Source organism: Laccaria bicolor, genomic scaffold (genome assembly GCF_000143565.1).
Source record: "Laccaria bicolor S238N-H82 LACBIscaffold_3 genomic scaffold, whole genome shotgun sequence".
Taxonomy (NCBI): domain Eukaryota; kingdom Fungi; phylum Basidiomycota; class Agaricomycetes; order Agaricales; family Hydnangiaceae; genus Laccaria; species Laccaria bicolor.
The window spans coordinates 1,657,002-1,677,620 of record NW_001889874.1 but is presented as its reverse complement, the minus strand read 5'-3'; the positions used below and the strand labels follow the sequence as shown (position 1 = coordinate 1,677,620).

At 45.0% G+C, this 20,619-nt stretch overlaps 9 protein-coding genes across 9 annotated transcripts; 4 read left to right on the top strand and 5 right to left on the bottom strand.

The window, feature by feature from the left end:
- Positions 1-6: 6 nt before the first annotated feature.
- On the top strand, positions 7-1,376 carry ERG25p-2 (C4-methyl sterol oxidase). The gene is made up of 5 exons (XM_001876110.1): positions 7-253; positions 308-466; positions 521-650; positions 710-952; positions 1,010-1,376. The coding sequence occupies exons 1-5, from the start codon at positions 86-88 to the stop codon at positions 1,315-1,317; spliced, it is 1,008 nt and encodes a 335-aa protein (XP_001876145.1). The 5' UTR covers positions 7-85; the 3' UTR covers positions 1,318-1,376.
- An 86-nt stretch (positions 1,377-1,462) lies between these two features.
- Positions 1,463-3,532, bottom strand: LACBIDRAFT_244928 (uncharacterized protein; the record flags this gene model as incomplete). Its single annotated transcript, XM_001875702.1, has 9 exons — positions 1,463-1,573; positions 1,639-1,665; positions 1,719-2,148; positions 2,201-2,381; positions 2,432-3,019; positions 3,069-3,199; positions 3,256-3,335; positions 3,385-3,446; positions 3,505-3,532. The coding sequence occupies 9 exons, from the start codon at positions 3,530-3,532 to the stop codon at positions 1,463-1,465; spliced, it is 1,638 nt and encodes a 545-aa protein (XP_001875737.1).
- A 730-nt stretch (positions 3,533-4,262) lies between these two features.
- Positions 4,263-5,959, top strand: LACBIDRAFT_308856 (uncharacterized protein; the record flags this gene model as incomplete). The annotated part of the gene is made up of 18 exons (XM_001876109.1): positions 4,263-4,327; positions 4,391-4,469; positions 4,525-4,538; positions 4,588-4,686; positions 4,736-4,745; positions 4,802-4,819; positions 4,867-4,892; positions 4,966-4,976; positions 5,030-5,074; positions 5,128-5,152; positions 5,225-5,241; positions 5,304-5,319; positions 5,374-5,416; positions 5,472-5,572; positions 5,630-5,689; positions 5,740-5,767; positions 5,824-5,881; positions 5,931-5,959. 18 exons carry the CDS (start codon positions 4,263-4,265, stop codon positions 5,957-5,959), a joined length of 744 nt encoding a protein of 247 aa, XP_001876144.1.
- Positions 5,960-7,419: 1,460 nt separating this feature from the next.
- LACBIDRAFT_308855 (uncharacterized protein) lies at positions 7,420-7,692 on the bottom strand (the record flags this gene model as incomplete). Its single annotated transcript, XM_001875701.1, has 1 exon — positions 7,420-7,692. One exon carries the CDS (start codon positions 7,690-7,692, stop codon positions 7,420-7,422), a length of 273 nt encoding a protein of 90 aa, XP_001875736.1.
- Positions 7,693-10,948: 3,256 nt separating this feature from the next.
- LACBIDRAFT_308854 (glycoside hydrolase family 20 protein) lies at positions 10,949-11,530 on the bottom strand (the record flags this gene model as incomplete). Its single annotated transcript, XM_001875700.1, has 4 exons — positions 10,949-11,101; positions 11,149-11,177; positions 11,280-11,315; positions 11,389-11,530. 4 exons carry the CDS (start codon positions 11,528-11,530, stop codon positions 10,949-10,951), a joined length of 360 nt encoding a protein of 119 aa, XP_001875735.1.
- A 594-nt stretch (positions 11,531-12,124) lies between these two features.
- Positions 12,125-12,873, bottom strand: LACBIDRAFT_308853 (uncharacterized protein; the record flags this gene model as incomplete). Its single annotated transcript, XM_001875699.1, has 4 exons — positions 12,125-12,450; positions 12,570-12,744; positions 12,792-12,815; positions 12,871-12,873. The coding sequence occupies 4 exons, from the start codon at positions 12,871-12,873 to the stop codon at positions 12,125-12,127; spliced, it is 528 nt and encodes a 175-aa protein (XP_001875734.1).
- Positions 12,874-13,904: 1,031 nt separating this feature from the next.
- On the top strand, positions 13,905-14,984 carry LACBIDRAFT_322741 (uncharacterized protein; the record flags this gene model as incomplete). Its single annotated transcript, XM_001876108.1, has 3 exons — positions 13,905-14,324; positions 14,448-14,463; positions 14,518-14,984. 3 exons carry the CDS (start codon positions 13,905-13,907, stop codon positions 14,982-14,984), a joined length of 903 nt encoding a protein of 300 aa, XP_001876143.1.
- A 1,258-nt stretch (positions 14,985-16,242) lies between these two features.
- Positions 16,243-16,731, top strand: LACBIDRAFT_322740 (uncharacterized protein; the record flags this gene model as incomplete). The annotated part of the gene is made up of 1 exon (XM_001876107.1): positions 16,243-16,731. One exon carries the CDS (start codon positions 16,243-16,245, stop codon positions 16,729-16,731), a length of 489 nt encoding a protein of 162 aa, XP_001876142.1.
- Positions 16,732-17,060: 329 nt separating this feature from the next.
- LACBIDRAFT_308851 (uncharacterized protein) lies at positions 17,061-17,408 on the bottom strand (the record flags this gene model as incomplete). Its single annotated transcript, XM_001875698.1, has 2 exons — positions 17,061-17,351; positions 17,400-17,408. The coding sequence occupies 2 exons, from the start codon at positions 17,406-17,408 to the stop codon at positions 17,163-17,165; spliced, it is 198 nt and encodes a 65-aa protein (XP_001875733.1). The 3' UTR covers positions 17,061-17,162.
- Positions 17,409-20,619: the final 3,211 nt, after the last annotated feature.

Genomic DNA, 20,619 nt, shown 5'->3' with positions numbered 1-20,619 from the left:
CTTGACCACGACGCAGGGATAAAAGGCTGTCCCGCAAAATACCCAGTCCTCCACTCCCCTTTCCTCTTCACCGGGACTGGTTGCCATGTCGTTCCTCAACGCCACCACTATACCCTCGCCGTACTACGACGCGCTCTACCCAGCAACTGACTTTTCCTCCTTGACGTGGCTGGAACAGCAGTGGGTTGCGTGGTATGTCTGGATCGGAAACCCTATTATCGCTACGGGGTTAATGAGTTTTCTCATGCATGAGGTGAATAGTTGGCAGTCGCTACTGTTTGTTGCTCTACTTACCCCTGGTATGCAGATTGTATATTTCGGACGAAGCATTCCATGGATTATTATCGACGCTACACCGTTCTTCCGTAAATGGAAGCTACAAGCCAACAAAATTCCTACGGCCGCTGAACAGTGGGAATGCACCAAGCAGGTGCTTTTCTCCCATTTTACCATTGAACTTCCTTTGGTGCGTATTCACTCTTACGCTTATCGCTTCCTGAGATTAATGGAGAAATACTAGATCTGGCTCTTCCATCCGACGGCAGAAGGCCTTGGAATGAGCACGTATCATGTCCCATTCCCTTCGTTGAAGACGATGGCGCCTCAAATTTTCTTGTTTTTCGTGTTCGAGGATTTCTTCCACTTCCTTGGTATGTATAATCAAAACTACCGATTGTTTCCGGTCTAATTTACCACGGTAATCGTATAGCCCACCAAGCGCTCCATACCGGTGTTTTGTACAAGCACATTCACAAAATCCACCACAAGTACTCGGCACCTTTTGGCCTTGCAGCTGAATATGCCCATCCTGCTGAGGTCTTCATCCTCGGTGCAGGCACGATCCTCGGTCCACTCCTCTACGTGTTCTTTACGAAGAACTTGCACATTATCACTGTCTACGCCTGGATCGTCCTCCGCCTCTTCCAAGCTATCGACGCGCATAGTGGATATGGTCAGGACCTCCCTTTTCTCACCGTACATATGTTTTTATATTGACCATCACGTACAGACTTCCCCTGGTCATTACACAACATCATTCCCTTCTGGTCCGGAGCCGAGCACCACGACTTCCACCACATGGCCTTCACCAACAACTTTTCCACATCCTTCCGGTGGTGGGACAGGATTTTTGGAACGGACGATAAGTACCGCCAGTACCGTGCACGGGTGAAAGCTGCGAAGAATGCGATGAAGAATGCGTCAAAGGAGGAGCAGGAGAAGATGGAACAGAAGCTTAAAGATGAGGTGGAGGCGGAGGGGATCAGGGCTGAGGCTGAGGCTGAAGGCAGCGCGCCGAAGACGGTCAAGGTCCAGTAAATTGGATACATGTTGATGCCTAGAGTATATTTAATAATCTTATATCGTAATGGGCATTCCAGGCTGACGACCGTCGGCATAACATATCTAAGTCTTATTGAGATTTTGGTACTTCCACTTGGCCTACGGTACATTTTTGTGTTGCCTACCCCTCCACCATGTCTTCGGGCCCCTGTACCGGCCCAGCTTCACCTTGTTCCTTGTCCTTTCGGATAGCCTGCACAACATCGTCGACACGGAGGAGCATGCGCGCAGCCTGCGAAGAAAACAGTTCAAAAGAGAATCTAACACGTCAAAGGGGTTTAAAGGGGGCTAACATACCTCGATGGCAGTTTTCAAGGTTTGGATCTAAAAATAATTTCACATCTCGTAATGAGTGAAACGGCAACGCGAGAACATACCTTGACACTGGCAGATTCGTACAACCCATACGTTTTCATGTCCACGCATTTTCCAGTGTTACCATCAATACCCCAGGAGCTCTCTCCGTTTGCGTGTTTCGCCCTCAACTCAGTCAATGCCCTGATCGCGTTTCCCCCGCTGTTCTGAACCAGAGTCCTGGGAATCACTTCCATGGCATCGGCCACAGCCCGGAAGGGCCACCCCTCAACGCCAACCACACTTCGTGCCTTAGCATGTAGCCCCACGGAGATAGCCATTTCGGTTGCACCCCCGCCAGGAGCGAGAATGGGGTTGAAGACTACGTTGCGCGCGACGGACATAGCGTCTGCGAGATTCCTATCGATCTCGTTGAGGATGTCCTTTGATGGACCACGAAGGAGGATGGTGCATGCTTTGGGAGTTTTGCATTCAGTGAGGAATGTGAAGTATCTATGAACAGGTAAGTAGGAAGGAAGATGGGCAAAAGAATAGTAGAGCTCACTCGTCTCCGATTTTTTCAATATTGAAGAGTCCACAGTCAGTGCCCAAATCCGCTTCCCGAATATCTTCGATGCGATTGACGATGGTGGCCCCAACGGCAAGAGCGATACGGTTGTTGTCTGATTTTCGTACTCTGCGGATGGCAGATACGTTGTGCTTTTCAAAGATGTGTTGCGCGATATCTGTGTCCTATGTCAGAGACAAATATACCTAAAAATTACGGAGAACCTACCGGAAATGCCCTTCTCTGTGATGATGAGATCTGGCTTCAACTCCATCAACCTGTTACATTGCGCCTTAACCTGCTCTTCCTCGATATCCTGTGCCCGGGCCCAATCACCCTCCTTCGAAAACTCCATATTCGTTTGACTCTCGCCCTTCTTATACTCCAACGGGCAATCCAGAAGAATAATACGTGGGTTCTTGATCCTCCTCCGCATGTTGGGGTGCGTGATATCTTTGTTCAACATAACACCGTTCAAAACGCAACTTTGCTCGATCTCGCCCCCAGGCACTTTTTCAACACGGGCATAGCGCTTGATGTCCACTGTCTTCATCCCGTTTTCGTCTTGCGCAACCGTCCGCACGGCCTGCAGTGCCAAATGACACATGAGATTTGACCAGCGCTGGACGAATTTGGTGCCGATCGACGTTTTGATAAGAGCTAACATTTCCTCATCGTTATTCACATCGATAGGGATAGATATCCGCTTGACGATTTCTAGGGCTTCCTTGAGAGCTTTGTTGTACGCGGAAATGATGACGACAGGGTGAATGTCGCGTTCTAGTTGTGATAATGATTGAGCAAGAATCTCTCCAGCTGTAATTATGTTAATCCAACGGCAATATTAAACGAGAATTTTGCGCACCAAGAATAATGACGCTGGTTGTTCCATCACCACACTCCTCATCCTGTGTTCGGCTCAACTCAATCATATTCTTCGCTGCAGGGTGAGCCACGTCTATTTCACGCAAGATCGCGTTTCCGTCGTTCGTTAGCCTTTGATACACCTGGCATTAGCCTCTTTTCCTCTCGATGTCAAAATCTTAACGCACAGGATACCCCCCATCGGATCGAGAATCATCTTCAACATTGCCTTTGGTCCCAGACACGTCCGGATGACATCTGCGACTGTCTAATAACCATGAGACCCATAATCCTCGTTAAAAATGATAATCGTCCACCTTTGCCGCGGTGATGTTCGAAATCTGAGCTTTCCGCCCCGACTGCCGTTGAGGCGCAGTGTCTGGTCGAGTAAATCATGTTCAACTCTTCGAAAAGGCAAAAAGAAGATTTTTACACACTCATAACAAATATTGGCGCTTGAGACATCGTGAATTTCGTGGATTTATCGAGCGAATGTGCTTTTGTGTCGTTGCAAGTCGAGGAGTCGTGCAGAAATTACAACGCGTCTTTGCATTATGTAATTTGTGATGCGTACAAATACAGACCCCTCGTTGTCCTCGTCTCGACGCTGTATCGTCTTCCCCGACATTCTCCAGCCCTTGATTCGAATTCAGGGGATACAGCGCTGATATTCGGATTTTGAAGTTGTCAACAACAACGTAAAGGTAGCCGTAATGATGAACAGCTAAACGGTTGTATCTCCTCAGGGAAGACAGTGAAAGTGGAAACCCCGCCTCCGACATCTCAATTTGCAACGGAGGCTGCGCAGGCGCGTTCTCACTCAGCTTCATAGTTTAGAGCGGAAGCACAACAATCATATGAATTGGCGAGTACGATGATGGAAATGAAACGACACCTAACCGGGTACACCGACACAACTCCTTCCCTTTGCCTTTCCGAGTGATGGAGATCGCCATGAAGTTTGAACTTTGCCAATCTGGAGCTCGCCACATGGGTTTCCTTGTTCATTTTTCGACCGTGGCAATCTTATCGTCAGAAAGGACAAGCTCCCTGGTGTTTCCGAAGGTCACGGCGGTGTCGAAAACAGACATAAGGCGTCTATCACCGGTACATAAACCAAAGCCGAGATGTCCATAACGGCGGCCCCGCTCTCCTGACCTTTGCTCCCCACACTCTCTCTTGTCTTCAATCAATAATGGCAGCAGTGGATGTCCCAAGAACCTTTGGCGCGCTAATGATTGGCGGTCTCTTTGCCTCAATGTTAGCTTCTTTTGATGGACTATCGTTCAATCAATGACCCGATTTCCTTACCCGATTTCACAGCTTGGCCGGGACTGTCGCGGTGCAAGTCATCGTATACTTCAAATTGTACCCCAAGGACTCCTACAATTTAAAACTCCTGGTAGGTGCAAAAATACGATGTCATTACACGCTGCCTTGCTGACATCTCTGCGCAGGTTCTCTGGGTTTGGTAGGTACCATACAGCTGGCTGCCATTTCCCATCTGACTCCCCCTTCAGGTTTCTGGACACATGCCACACCGTTTGCATTTGGACTTCGTTATGGAACTATCTCATCGACCACTTTGGCGACACGGGGAGGATCCACTACATTCCTACGTGAGTTTTTTCCCCTTTTTGTGTTATTGTCATTCAATTTTTAATTTAGGACTCTCGCGGTTCGTAAATTCGCTGCTTCGTTATTGTCCTAGGACTTAAACGTTCGCGTCGATAGCTCACTATTGTCTTCACGGTATGTGCAAATTTCTGGAGCTCAGATTGAGGCCGATCGAAATTTAGGCAACCTTGACGATCTTTGTGCATCTGTGCGTCAATTCTACGGGTCTGATATCCGTTCATTCTTCTCATTTTCCATTGTTTCAGCTTCTTTGCGCACAGAATCTTTATGCGTCAGTCTCATACGTTTCAATATCGCCCAACCACTGACTCCGGACCGATGCAGTCAGTAAACGGAACTGGGCCCTGACCATTCCAGTTGTACGCAATCGTTTCGTCATCTTCATTCATCACGCCCGTACTTATAAATAACTCTCCGCTCAGGTGATACTTGCCTTTCTTCGGCTCAGTAAGAATCAATCTCTTTATGGTATAGACCCTAGCCTCATTGACCATTTTTGACCCATCATCCGACGTACAGCCGCTGCCTCAGGTACAGTCTGTCAGACTCGAGTGTCATTATGACGTTCACTGATTGTGTTTTCTTTTTTGTTGGACAGTTACAACATCAGAAATGTGAGTTGCTGACCTGCCGACTCGGCTTGTGCTAATCTGGAAGCATGCTCTCAGGATTATCCTTCACAGCTTTCCTCTTTTCAGGGCTCACTTTCGAGTAATTATCTCCATTCATTTCTGTTCTTGACCGTGCTTCACATCTTATCTATCAGTGGGTCTTCACTCTCGGTTTGACACTCTCGTCGGTTGTGGATGTCCTCATCACAGGATCACTGTTCTTCCTCCTTCAGACTAGTCGGACGTCGGCGCCAGAGTAGGTGCCTATTTTCTTTGCCGTACCTCATTGATTGATTTTCCCTCTGCTGTGCAGTCTGAACGCAATCATCGACTCTTTGATCCGTTATGCCTTCGAGACTGGTTCGTTAACATGGTGTGTATTTTCTCGAAGATTACCCCCCGATCTCATTAATTGTATGTCAGCGCGGGAACCGTTATTTCCTTGATTTGCGTAAGTGCATGGCAACATGTGGAGTAACCCATCATCTTACTTCAACTTAAACACAGTGGCTAGCTATGCCAAACAATCTGGTTTTTATTGGGTTACACTTTGTAATCGGAAAGCGTATGTACTTTCTTGACCAGTTAATTTTTTTCCATTGACCCCTTCGCAGTATATGCCAACTCTTTATTGGTCACGTAAGGCTCTCGTCTACGTCGCTCGGTGCGGATTTTGACATGCCCAAAAGGTTGAACACACGGCAAGTTCTCCGACACGCCCGCAGCGCTTCTGGCGGTGGATCTGGTGAACATCGTGTTCCCGTCAAGATTTCGGGTGGTGGACGCTTACGAAGTCCTGATCCTGACGGATTCTCTGTATGTTTCTTTTTTTCACCATCACCACATCACGCAAAATTACTCATATGAATGTCGCACTTGTTGTTAAATCGCTAGCTTGGCCATGCTCGTGGAGATTCGATCAGCAAGGGTTCAAAATCACAAGCGGTAGGGCAAATAGAGTCGAAACCGACTACTACTACTACCGATGCCTCGATCGACGTCTGACCAAACATCTCTGTTTACTAGTTGGAAGTCAGCGTGGAAAGAAGCGTTCAACTCACCCGTGACGACGAATATTTTATCCCGCTCACCGTACCTCCTGCCACTCTCGCACATGACGACTCACGTCGCTACGATGATGACACCCTCTGATAATTTCACGATAGACCAATCTTTTGGTAAATTAGTACTCCTCAGTTTGGTTACAGTCGTTTGCATAATTCCGTGAACACCGAAAATTCTTTTTTTGGGCGTGACGTGACAAGTCACCTGATTGACCACACTCTTTCCCTGAGTATTGCTAGGCCTTGTGTCTCGTTCTTTCGCATTTTGACCAGCGGAAATGTATTCAAAATCTCCCTTTTCAATTATGGAAGATCTATTGGTTTTGTCAAAGGATTGATTACTTTATCATGGTTTACATAAGAAATTGTGCATGATTCTGATACAAACCTAATTGAGCTTGAATTGAGCAGTAGGCCTGGTCTCTATTGAACCCTCTTCAAAGTACTAAGCCAGCACAAGTATGTAGCTTCGGATGGTCAGATATAAGGTTTATCTAGAGCCATGGCATGGTTATCAGGATGTGGGAAAATGTCTTTTTTGGGCAGGTAAGTCATGTCACACCCAAAAAAAGAATTTTAGGTGTTCACAGAATTATGCAAATGACTGTATTGTGTACTGCATGATAATTCTATTCTCTTCTCGAATGTCTGAAATCTAGGTTGTAAATACCTGTCTAAATAGCAAAGTGTGGAGGTCAAGGTTGAGAGGACAGTGAGTGTTTGGCGAGTGTCCTGTAATGTGTGGCTGCAAGATGCAAAGCAGCAATTAATCTAAGCAGAACCACAGGTCGAGAGGAAGACTGAAGATCAATTCAATGCCTACCTTCAATATTTTCCACTGATTCAATTGTTGAGTTTGAATGTCCTGCTTTGCATGCTGGCTCATTGATGTATGTACTAACTGAAGGGGCACGGTGGCTCAGGTGGCACCATCGTTTGTCTGGCTTGGGTCCGCAAGGTCTCAAGTTCAATCCCCCGCATGTGGAAAACAACTTAGACACCATGTGCATTCAATGCCCCCAGGAGACGCCGAGACGGGTCAGGTGTATGGGAAGGTGACACAGTCTGTTGTATAAACCCTGATGCCGAATATGACATACCCACGCCCCCCGATCACAATGATATCATGGCCACATTTACTCCTCTTATCTTGGAAAAAGAAGATATGCCGAAGAAGCAGACTGGAAGGCGTGGGACAGGCCCTTGTGGCTGACAAATGATGTGCGAAAATCACAGAGTCGAGGCTGGTAAACCAGTCCCCTTGCCGATCAACAAACACCAATATGCCAAAGGGTTGGGTTATTCCACACATCTACCGATTAGGCTTGAACGAAAATCTTAGGGGGCGTGAGGCCTCTGCTTGAGGAAAGAACTAAGGTCAAATGGGGTTAGTCTTACAGGGTTAGGGGGTTTCCCCACAAGAATGCCTGCTGGCGATAGCCACATGATGGTGTGCCGTGAGATCTAGGTGCAGTGATAAGGTAGCTCAGGGAGTAAAAGAAGCGATTAAGTTCCTACACTTGTAAGGGTTAAGCCATGGGCTCCCCTGAAAGTCCTGATTAGTGTTACAAATGGAAAGTCACGAAAGCGGGCATAAACGGCAGGACAGTTATGTAGTTTAGGTAGCTCATACCCACGAAAAGTCCCAGTCTACATACTATTGTCATGTAACATGATTGTTAGATTATCTCCGAATAATCATTGACATACACATGCACTAACTGAAGACCTGAAGAAAGCAAGAAGTTTGTTTTCAATGTCATTTTGGAGTCGAGTATCTTCAGAGATTGGTTGAAAAACTGGTAGGTCTTGTCATGGGTTCCATAGTTATTGATGGGCATTCTCATCTCACGATTTTTCGGTCTCCGGAGAGTATCGTTATGACTTTATCAGTGCCTGACAAGTGCAACAGGAGAGCTTTGATACCCCTATGTAATAGAAGGTTTGCAACCAAAGCCTCACCAGCAAAGTGTCAAGAAAAGCAAGCAAGGTGGCCTCAGTGACAAGCCACAGTAGTGAAGGTGAGGTGAGTCTGTGAGCTGTAGAGTTTTGCTGAGTGCTTGTTACAAAGATTTCAGTATACTGTCTTGGTCAATGTTTTGCATTGAGCAGCTGGTGCGTGCAGGTTCAAAGTCAATAAAAGGGATGATATGTGGGATGGAGATATGTCCAGCGACATTGAGTGGCTTTTGGAGGGCACAGCTCTTACTTGTGGAATTCCTTCAAACAAAAATTTTAGGGCACCTTCATGTGTATGGGAGATTGTCACTATTGGTGCAAGAATGATATGGTGAAAGGACCTTATCAATCATTCTTGCCAGACCACCTGGTTGGAAATCTAAACTGTGTAGGGCAGGGAAGTGAGTCTTGACATTGAAAATTAGTAGATGATACACACTGGTATTTTGGAGCACACCCTCCCACTGCTCAAGCAAATTTCTCGCTCCTCCTGAATGATGTCGTGCTGCCAGTAGCAATGCAAAAGTTTGAATAGCTTCAGGAGGTATTTGAAGTAACATTGATGTAGATATTGTTCATGACTGAAGTGTAAGAGATAGTGTTTGGAAGTCCGGTCTCGTGACTGGAAAAAGACCGTAACCAGACCGGACCAAGACCGCAAAAGACCGGACCTGCGGTTACGGTCTTTTATTTTTGAAATGTAAAGACCGCAAAAAGACCGGTTAACGTGAACCGGTCTTGACCGGTTTGGACCGGTTTTTTGTAGCCCCTTAAATACCCTTTAAAACGCACCCAAGAACGTACGATTTGGTAAAAAAACGAGAGAGATATGAATTAAAATGTAAATTACTTTTGGGAATAATAGATGTACCAGACTTATTTTATAGAAGCACCAATACCTAACGGAATTTAACGTTCTTGGGCTCGTTTTGAAGCTATTAGAGATGTTAATAAATTTACCGATTCATAATTTTAAAATATTGGCCTAAAGACCGGTCATAAACCGGTTAAAACTGATGCAGACCGAAACCGGTCTATAGACCGCAAAAAACCGCGGTCTGTGGTCTTTTTGCGGTCCGGTCTGGTCTTTTGACTTCTGGGGAAAAGGCAGACCGGTTACGGTTATGGTTAACACCCCTGGGCATCAAAAAACCGGACCGAACCGGACTTTCAAACACTAGTAAGAGAGCATCTAGGGTATCTATCAGAAGAGAGATGGTGCTACAGACTCTTTTCTCTTATAAACGTATAGACACTTACATATTTCTAAGACATATCTAGACCATACTGGACAGTTCTAGACACGCACTCCAGCCAGATTTCTTTTATGACTTAGATAGATTCATATGACTCCTTTGGGGTCATACAACTCTTATAGACTAGATATGACTCGTATGACTCTACACAAGTCATACGAACTCGTACTTTTGACTCATATCTTTAGTATATAAGTAGGATACTTTTGTTTGTATTTGGTAGCTTGAACCTAGGCAATACAAACTTAGTTCTCCCTCAGATACCTCAGAATTAAGATCACCCTCGAACTCTATAAGTCTTTCAACCTAGAGTCTCTTTAGAAACTTTGACGATAAGTCTTCAACATCGAAGACTTAATACATGTTTGACTTAACAGAAGTCAGTGTATCATAGAACCTTGTTTCACCCATTGAGGTACAAGGCTACTAGAACCTACTGTGTCGCTTTAAGGGCAAAGCGAACATTGTAGTGACCCACTTTGTCTCAATGATGAGAACTGTGGTAGATGAACGAACAATTGAACTTGAAAGCTTAACATAACTGCCCGTTACGCTTAACAACTGTAACAGATGGCCTGGTTGTTGAAAGGATTAAATTCATCGCTGCGGCGAGCATTCTCGTAGTTTGAAATTTGCGGCCCAGCACAGTCCAGAAAATGTTCAACCTGCTTGTGTGAAAGCTTCATCCAAACTTTAGCCCAAGAAAACTCAAGCATCTTGTGAATCAGAGCATCTTCAAGCCAGTGAGAATTTTTCTGAGAGCCTATAGCATCTTGTTCACGTATGGCCTTCAAGGAATTTATGATGAAGGTTAGGTGGTTTTGTGTTTTCTCTTCAACATTTCCATTTCCTGCAATGAAAAAGAGTGGCTCAGCATCGATGCCATTGCACCTAGAGACCAAGATAGCCAAGACTTCCTTAGATGCCTTTGAGACTAGTTGTCAAGTGAGGCAATTCAAGAAGTCTCTGAGTAAGGAACAAGAAGTACCCAGAAAGTTGGGATCATCGTGTAGTTGATCATTCCGGCGAATCCCTGCTTCAATTGGAATTGACTGAGTCCTGTAGCAATCCCGTAGAGTCCAGCTAGAACCACTAGGTACTCTTCACCAAGAGTCCTCGAAGCCATGATACACAGAGAGTGAGCTTGAGCAGTCGACGTCAAGGAAGATACAAGAAGCCCATGATGTCGCTTGGCAGAGGGAGTGAGTGTTTGAGTCCTGGCATGCTATGCCAATACTTTCATTTATACTACAATACTTTTGGGCAGGGTTCGAAGCCACATGTATTGTACAAATCTGCCCAAAATTCATGACTACATGCAATCTATTGGAGCAATAACCCCCATCCCCCCCCTCATGCGAACAGGTCACAAGCCCCAGCTCTCAAAGCACACCACTCAGGCTGTAATGCAATCGCACTAACACCACACTGATTAAAGTGGTATGTGACATTGTGAAGCTGAGGAAGAGTGTTGGAGACGTCACCTCCTGGTCTGGACCAGAACAGCTGCCACATAGAAAGGTTTTAGTAATGACGATGGAAGAACAACAAACCTCAACAGACAAAGCTGCACATGGCCATACTATACTGTTGAGGTTGGAGGGGTTGGATTGTTCGGTCCATAAGAGGTGTTAACCTTCATCGTGAAGTATATGCCGCCATGAAAAAGAGAAGGAAGCCATACCTCCCAACATGAGCCCCTTCTGCGTATCAGTCAAGCCTGTAGCAGGATCGAATGAGTATGACTAATCCCATATGAGAATAGCAAGGAGAGATTTACAAACAATGCTTACATATCTTTTGCCATGTATTAAATGGATCACAACAGCTATTCCCATTCCCATTATCACCCACCCACTGCCCAGCATGCCCACAATCTAAGTAAAAGTAATCAGAAAAGGCATGGATGATCTTGAACCTCAACTGCCGTGACATTGGCTGATGAGATTCTACCCTGATTTTTTAATTTGTTGTCAGTCAGTGAGTGTTGTCTTGAACAGGCTTACATGAAAGCTGTGTCGTTTCATAGTGTCACATTATGCACAAGCACCATCTCCTCCCAAACTACAGCCCTCTTCCTAGCCAAGGGGGGTACACAATTTTAATTTAATATATCATGCTGATTTTTTTTGTAAGGCCACTATGGCGGGACTAACTGACCAGTGTGCGAATAAATTACCATATATAGGTAAAGTCTATAAATAGGTACCGTGTTTTGGGTGTCATTGGGGCGTTGTGTCAGCTGCTACCTTATCTACACTGCACGCCTTCGTTTGCCGCCCCTTCCTCTGCTTTTTTCTATGCTCTTGGATGGGTCACAAACCCAGTCGTTGATACCATAATCCAGTCCAATGCAGAAAAGATGGTACTGCATAGTTAGTGGTGAGTAGAAGGCAGAAAATGACATGAAAAGAAATGACTTACCCACAATGTCTCACAGCCTTTTCATCTGCAGATAATTATTCTGCTTTTGTCATTGGCCTCAACTTTGTCTATACTCTTGCTGCAATCACACACTCTCACAAGCTTTCATTTACTGGTGTTCCTCAAACCTTCTCGTAGGCTTCTCAGGTTGGAGTTTGCAGAGGCAGTGGGTATGTTGAGATCTATAGCAAATTTGTGAGTTTCATGCCCATTCCCACTGTCGGTTCCTGTGTTGATGGCTTCTAGCTCATCTGCATGTAGGCCAACTTTTTGTGCGATGATGGCTGAAACAACCAGTGCATCAGTTGCATCAAGCATCTCATCTGCAGGTAGCCCAACCTCTTGCACAATGACAGCTGGAACAACTGCATTGTTCGTGTCAAGTGTGTCTCCATCATTGGAAGGACAATGGAACAGGTAAGTAAGGAGAGCTTGTCAAACACATCAGAGAGTGCACCAGTCTAATCTAAGCTCATCCAGTCCATAAATTACCCGAAATTGGTACTTAAAATTAAAAAAATTTAACGGCCTGGCAGCTGGACTAACTAACCAGCCCCATATGGCAAATTCAAATCCTGCTCCCCCCTTGTTCCTAGCAGCATGCATGGAGGCATGGGTAGCATGGGTAAAGGTATCCAGCGGACCAGTGCTTGCTCAAATGTTTTTCCCTGTGATGCTGGTACTGTGGTATTTTGACTGACTGTTTGGTCACTCATCACATCGGCCTATGAATTGAATAGATCTGGCAGAGGATATATGGAGTATGACTCACACACTGCATTGCAAAGAACAACAACTAAGTGCAACACATTTGAATGAAGTGCGACACCGTTACAAAAAGAATGACACACCATACGAAAGTGCAACACATTCAACAAGAAGGTGGACACATGCCATTGAAGTGTGACACTCCGCCTTGTAATATTTAATTGGGTCTTGAATGTACCAGTTCATGCAGGTTCAATAAAATATGCTGCACCACATTAAATTTTGCTTCCTTTTATCCCCCCACGAGATTCTTGCCCTCCAGCACTACATCTAATTACTCATGCCATCTGATCATCCTTTCCATTGCAATGAGGATCCTGCAGCATTCATTGACTCGATGTCGATCAGGGATATCATGGCCTTTCGAAGTACAGTATGATAAATCAACATGTTTTTTCTTACAGATACTGACCAGACTGAGTAGTGTTTTTTGGCCGATTTTATCACTTCACATCCTGCTATTTTTTTGGACAACAATTGGATCAAAGCTGAGACGCTGAAAGAATGGTTACGAGCATGTGACAACATTTAGTGTTTAAAGGTTCAGTTCAGTCCGGTTTTTTGCCCCGAAAACGCGCAACCATGGACCGCAACCGGTCCAGGACCAACCCAGATATTGAGGGAACCGAACCGAACCACCTAGGACCGGTCTTTTGCGGTCCATGATACCGGTTCAGACCGATCCAGACCGGTTTTTTTGTGTATAATTTATTATACCAATATAAACCATTTGTATCTCAACCATTATTACTCTGAAAAATAAACGGGTTATATAAAATAGTAAAGCATATAAATACCCATCATTCTACCAATTTTCAAGAGATTTAATGAAGATTTGACATAGCTATGACTGAAACCGAATTACATCTCATAGAGACTCGGGTAAAATATGGATTTGGTTATATCTTTCTTAATTCTTAACCGTTTTTGATGAAACAAAAACCCAATAAAAGGCAATAAACGTGGTTACAAGGCTATGTAACGCACGTAACCGTTTAACCGGTTGCAACCGATTAAAACCGGTCTTTGAACGGTTTTAAAAGATTTTCGAAATGAGGCAACCGGCAACCGGACCAACCCCAAATTGGGGCAACTGCAACCGAAAAAAGACTGGACCATGGTCCGGTTCAGTTCGGTCCACTGGTTTTTTGCGGTTCTATGGACTGAACCTTTAAACACTAACAACATTGATCAGACCACCAACTGTGCCTGCGATGGTTGTCAGATTACAGTCAAACAGGAAGCACTTGACATCAACCTTCGACAACCACTCAGAAAGCTCACGAGTTGGGTGAAGTTCAAGATCTTGCACAAGCACTCACCAATGAAGTTGAAGCAGAGAAAGAAAATTGGCGGAAGTCATTGGCTCGTGGGAAGGAACTACAGGCTCAACTCAAAGAACTCAAAACCGGTGGAGGGAAGAAGTCGAAGACACCTCATACACACCACCCTCCACTGCTCCCTGATGCCAGCTCGAGTGGCTGCGTTCACACCATGGTGGATCATTGACACTCCTTGGATTCTGCTGTTCAACATGGTATGTAATATGTTGTGTTGTTCATCGGTCTACTGTCTCACAAATCGATCCATGTCCAGACATCGCCGTCATCAATAATGATGCATCGATGAATCACCAAACACTCACAATGACGGATTCCAGGACCTAACTACACGTAGTAAGTATCCGTTCAATAAACACTGTTTCTTTCATCTCAAAACAAAACTCGTAGTGAATTTGAGCTCGGACCTTGTGCCATGCCAATTTTTGGGGGGAATCAATGCTGTCAATGATAACGAGGATTTCTGGACAAACCTCAACCCAATTGACCTCATGCTTGACAGCGATACATCTGGCTTTTGGGGTGACGATCCCGCAACTGATCTCTCATTCGATGGTATGCTGTACAACTTCCCTGACACATTCTTACCTCCTCCGTCATTGTCTCTGCCACCGCCTTCACCCCTGCCACCTTCTTCACCACTTCCGTTGTCACCAGCCCTGCTGTCTTCTTCACCAGTGAAGGCTGTGGCTGCCATAACCCCAGGTACATCGACTGGTGTGGCTGCACAGGGAAAGCATAGGAAGCGGGGGAGGAACGAGGTCGACAAGAGAGATATACTACCTCAAGGGACTTGGCGCTCTAAAGCGAAAGCACCCCCACAAGAGCCAATTTGCATTATTGAATGGCTGTCATAGGACTTAGACATTGACGAATTGAATTACCTATGAGCTGCGTACAGGGTACTTAAATGTAAAGTACAACACAAGTCATCATACCATCACAACTCTGTGGTAATTAGTATACTTATGACACATGAAAGGTAGAAGTGTAACACACCTTTGCAAAAGGCAACACATTGGGCTCACCTGTGTGTCACTCATTGTCCCACTGTGTCATACTACACTTTGGTGTGTCCTACTTCCGATTGTCCTAATCTGGGGTGTGTGTTGCATTTCGTTCACCCCGGATCTGGCACTTGTCACAGGTCACTTGGAAGGTTGAATAGAGTGACATTTTACCCTAAAAAGGAAAAAAAACTAAATTTTCTCTGCTGCATGGTGTACAACTATTACAAAACTATATACCATCCACTAAATATGCTTTTACACAACTTCTATAGGCATCCAAACAGGATATAAATGTCAAATTATAGGGATCTAGAATTTTTTGGCCACAATCAGGAGAGAGTTGCACTGGATGAGCGGTTGTGGAGGAGGCTTGGAGGAGGCAAGAAGGTTGCTGCCAGATGCCATATCAACTGCTCAACAAACACTTGTCGCTGGCCAAACACTTTCATTGCTATGTCACACAGTGATCCCGATTTTGAACATGCCTCCTGACTGTTCGAGGCTGTCACACGTCACATTGGCCAAACAGTCAGTCGAAATACCACAATATTTGTCAGCAGCAATCTACAAAGTATAAAATGGATATGGCTGGAGTCAGCTGGTCATACATTTAGAATTCTGTATCACATACATACACAGGAGCATCTGTAATCAAATTGGAGCTGTGAGAGTATAAGTGTACCCATTCTGTTGAGTATTATGATTCGTCCTGCTGTGCCCATATGGACCCACTCTTTTCACACATGACCTATAGTCATCCACCAGCTAATGATACACTGAAATTGAAAAATTAGCTTCAACAAATTTAAGCACAACCTTTCACTACAAAATCGAGTTTAGAATTATTGTTTACAGTAGTCTAATCGGGCGCACGGGTGCCTGGGGACGTAACATCTCCTCTCCCCGAGATACTCCTGGTTTCTGAAACCAGCGATCCAGTGTGAGCGAGTCACACACCTGAGACCCCTCAGGTATATCAGGTGCGAGAGTGGAGTTGAGCAATCCTCCCTCTCACCTCGACCACCCTACCAGGCAGGGGTAACATTTACATTCACATCTCAACCTCCGGTTGCATCGAATTCACTTTGTAAATCCTCATTTACCTATGTCTGGCAATGATATTCCTGCTTCACTTGATACTCCTATCTCTACTGCTGGGAACGAACGCAACGATCATCAGGATGACGAAACACAGCAACAACCGAGTGGTATGCCTGAGCATGGTTCTGGCGAGCACCGATCCATGTCCCCAGCGCAACCTGAAGGTGGTAACAGTACACTTGGGAGTTTCCCAGCTGCGGTTGCTACTCAAGCTCTCTGCAGCAAAATGGTCGAGGATTTTCGCTCCTCTAAGATCTCGAAAGGAGTTGCTCTCAGCCGAATTCACACAGCACTTGTTGATGCCTTACCTGAAGATTTATCAGCTGTTGAAGACAGTTTTGCACGATACTTATCCATTGTTGAAGATCACAAACGCCATCTCACTCAGGCAAAGCAACGTGGTGACAAACGATCAGGAGAAGATGATGAGCATCGTGACGATGGGGAACCTGAACCTGAATCACCAGCATCGACGAAACACGCTAGTGTTTAAAGGTTCAGTCCATAGGACCGCAAAAAACCGGTGGACCGAACTGAACCGGACCATGGTCCGGTCTTTTTTTCGGTTGCAGTTGCCCCAATTTGGGGTTGGTCCGGTTGCTGGTTGCCTCATTTCGAAAATCTTTTAAAACCGTTCAAAGACCGGTTTTAATCGGTTGCAACCGGTTAAAAGGTCACGTGCGTTACATAGCCTTGTAACCACGTTTATTGCCTTTTATTGGGTTTTTGTTTCATCAAAAACGGTTAAGAATTGAGAAAGATATAACCAAATCCATATTTTACCCGAGTCTCTATGAGATGTAATTTGGTTTCAGTCATAGCTATGTCAAATCTTCATTAAATCTCTTCAAAATTGGTAGAATGACAGGTATTTACATGCTTTACTATTTTATATAACCCATTTATTTTTCAGAGTAATAATAGTCAAGATACAAATGGTTTATATTGGTATAATAAATTATATGCAAAAAAACCGGTCTGGATCGGTCTGAACCGGCTCCATAGACCGCAAAAGACCGGTCCTAGGTGGTTCGGTTCGGTTCCCTCAATATCTGGGTCGGTCCTAGACCGGTTGCGGTCCACGGTTGCGCGTTTTGGGGGCAAAAAACCGGACTGAACTGAACTTGCGAACACTAAAACGCGCTAAGCCAGACGACTCACAATATCCATGGATTGTTTCCAACTTCATCCGGAACGTCACTTTATCTCCTAGCCTCACCGCTACCCTCGACCTGCTCAAATTATATGCCATCGATCCAAAGGGTACGAAACAATCCCTTATCAACTCTCCCTCTTGCCCAGAGTTTCCTGACTCCGAGTGGACAAACATCCTTGCTGGTCGTGCAGTCAATCTCGACGCTGTTCTTTCAGGATATTACTCAACTTCAAATAATGACGAGCGAGTTGAATCCATCGGAGAAGTTGAGATTAAGTTTGGAACGGTGGCTCCAACCAAGGTGGTCTCGAGCGCTGGGGAGTGGACAATCTCTTGGAATAAGACTTCTCGTGCGACATCCACAGCTTTTCCCCATCATGCTGGGGAACTTGTTGATTATGCTGAATACATTGTCGGATTGTTTGCTGCAACTGACATCCATTTCCATGACCGAGTTATTCTCTTCGACAAAGCTGTCTGCCGCCGCATTGGGAGTCGCCGTGATCTGGAACTTACAGACTTCAACAAATTTGCAGATCTCAAAGCTGCGCACATGGATTCAATTGGTGCAGCAGTTGTTCAACGCGCATCTCTTGCCACAAAAAACCCATCATCTCGCAAGAAACAAGAAGCATGCAATCGATGGAATGACAACCTGTGCTTGCTTGACAGCAGCCAGTGTCGTCAACTTCATGTGTGCAACAAGTGTTCAAAAGGTGGGCACAAAGGACCTGATTGTCCCTCTGCACAGTGAACCTGCCCCCGACATCAGTCGATTCTTGCCCAGAAGTGTATGTTGTCATTTATCCTTACAGCCCCCTTGATCATTACTGCTGGGGGTAATCAAAAAATGATCTCAATATCGCATGGCTCTCGCCAACCCCAACGAGAGCCTTGGACCATTGACAGACTTGTTCATGAACGGTCCATTGCCTTGGGGTTTTCAATCGACAACTCATCTCACATCACATACACATCTGCTTTGAACTCCTACCTTACTTTCTGCAAAATTCACAATTTCAACATCCAACCAACAGAACAAACTCTAAGTTTCTTCGTTGTTTATATGTCATCCCATATCAAACCCAGTTCGGTCAACTCTTACCTGTCAGGAATCTGCAATCAACTTGAACCTTTTTTCCCTGATGTACGGAAATCTCGCAACTCAATGCTCGTGTCAAGAACTATGACAGGTTGTCAATGTTGCTTTGGAACACCTGTCAAACGCAAACGTCCCCTATCCACCGATGATCTCAAAACTGTCGTTTCCGCCTTGGGGACTTCCACTAAACATGACGACAAACTTTTCCTTGCAATGTTACTCACGGGATTCCATGGACTCATGCGTCTTGGCGAGCTCACTTTCCCAGACAGCGTGGCACGCCGCAATTATCGCAAAGTCATCTTGCGACACACTGTCGACATCACCACTAAGTCCTATTCATTTTTGTTGCCTGGCCATAAGGCCGACCGCACTTATGAAGGAAATCTAGTCATTATCGAACGAACTGCATTACCAACCAGCCCCCACACCTTCTTCAAATCATATCTCACCTCCCGGGATCACTTTCACCCACTCAAGCCTGAACTCTGGCCGCGTGAGTCTGGTATTGTACCGACCCATTCCTGGTTCATCAAGCGACTCCGTCATTTTTTCCCCTCCGATATAGCAGGTCAATTCATGCGTGCAGGAGGTGCCACTTCGCTTGCTGAAGCAGGTGTACCTCCTAATGTCATTCAAGCTATTGGACGATGGGCATCGGATACCTTTCAGATCTACATCAGAAAGAATCCCGTCCTCCTTCAGGCCATGTTATTTGGGCGCCCCGCGCACCAACCAGCTAACACCTGATTGACATCTACAGTTTCAAAATTGGACTAGTATTTTTTCACACAGACTTTTTCTTGGACTTGCTTTCTATTTTGACCTCTCACAACATCGCTCCAGTCCCATACGCTCAACTCAACTTTATTTTTCCCCCCCTTTTTTTTCTTTTTCTCTTTCTTTCCAACAGACTATCCACCAACATCTCCTTCCCTTTCCCTTCCCTCACATACATCATAGGTAATAGGACACCGAGGCTACAAAATAGATTTCGCGGGTTCCCGAGGCGCAGTTTCACACGCCAGAGGAACCCTGTTTTGCCTAGCTTATGCCTCATCATTCAAACTTACAGACCTTCAATCACCTTTGAACAATTAGACTATATAAAATTCTGAGATAAATACCCTTTTATAACTGTGCCAAGTTTCAGAATGTTTGAACAACTTTTCATGAAGAAAAACCAATATTATGGGTGTCTCAATGAGTGGTGTGACTGTATTTCGTAGTGTTTGAAAGTCTGGTTAGGTTAGGTTATTGGGTGCCCAGGGGCTCTAACCGAGACCGAGACCGGTTAGGGTTCGTTCCCAGACCCAAAATAACCTAACTGGACCGAAGATAACCGATGAAAACCGGTTAGTTGCAGTTACTAACCGGTTAGGACCGAAAAAATAGAAAATCGATTAAAACGGCGTATATTTCTCATATTCCTTGCAGTAAACATTATTGCCATGCGTCGTAGCTTTAAAACAAGCCCAAGAACGCTAAATTCGGTGAAGAATTGACAATTTTATAATAATATTCTTGAAAGCCTACTATTTTAGCCAATAATTTAGAGATTTGACCATAACTCTGTCAGATTTTTAGCGTTTCTCATGCTTTTAGATGCGTTTTGAAGGGGTAAAATAGGGTCGGTTGTAACCGGTCATAACCGGTTTTTTAACGGTTAGTTAACCGCAAAATAACCGGTTATTTCATTTCCAGAATTGACTAACCACTAACCACGGTCCGGTTTTTTTGCGGTTAGGTCCGGTCTGGTCTCGGTTATTTTCCAGTTAATTAACCTAACTTCCAAGCACTAGTATTTCGGCTACTTCTGAAAAACAGTCCATTTTGAAAACTCCACAGCATCATCAATATTGCCTTGATTGCATCCAAACTTTGTAGAGTGGCAGATATGAGCTTTTACTACATGTTAATATTTGTTTTGTAAAAGTTGGTGTAGTATTGAGTGAGATATTAGGTAGGCAAAAGTGTCTCAAATGATGGTGGCATCTCATTGGCTGGTGGATGACTGTACTGTAGTTCACTGTTGTCCATTTACTTCAGATATAGGCTCATGACCAGCCTGTACTATCAGTGACCAGGAGTTTGAATTGATTTGACCTTTGGCTATATTATGC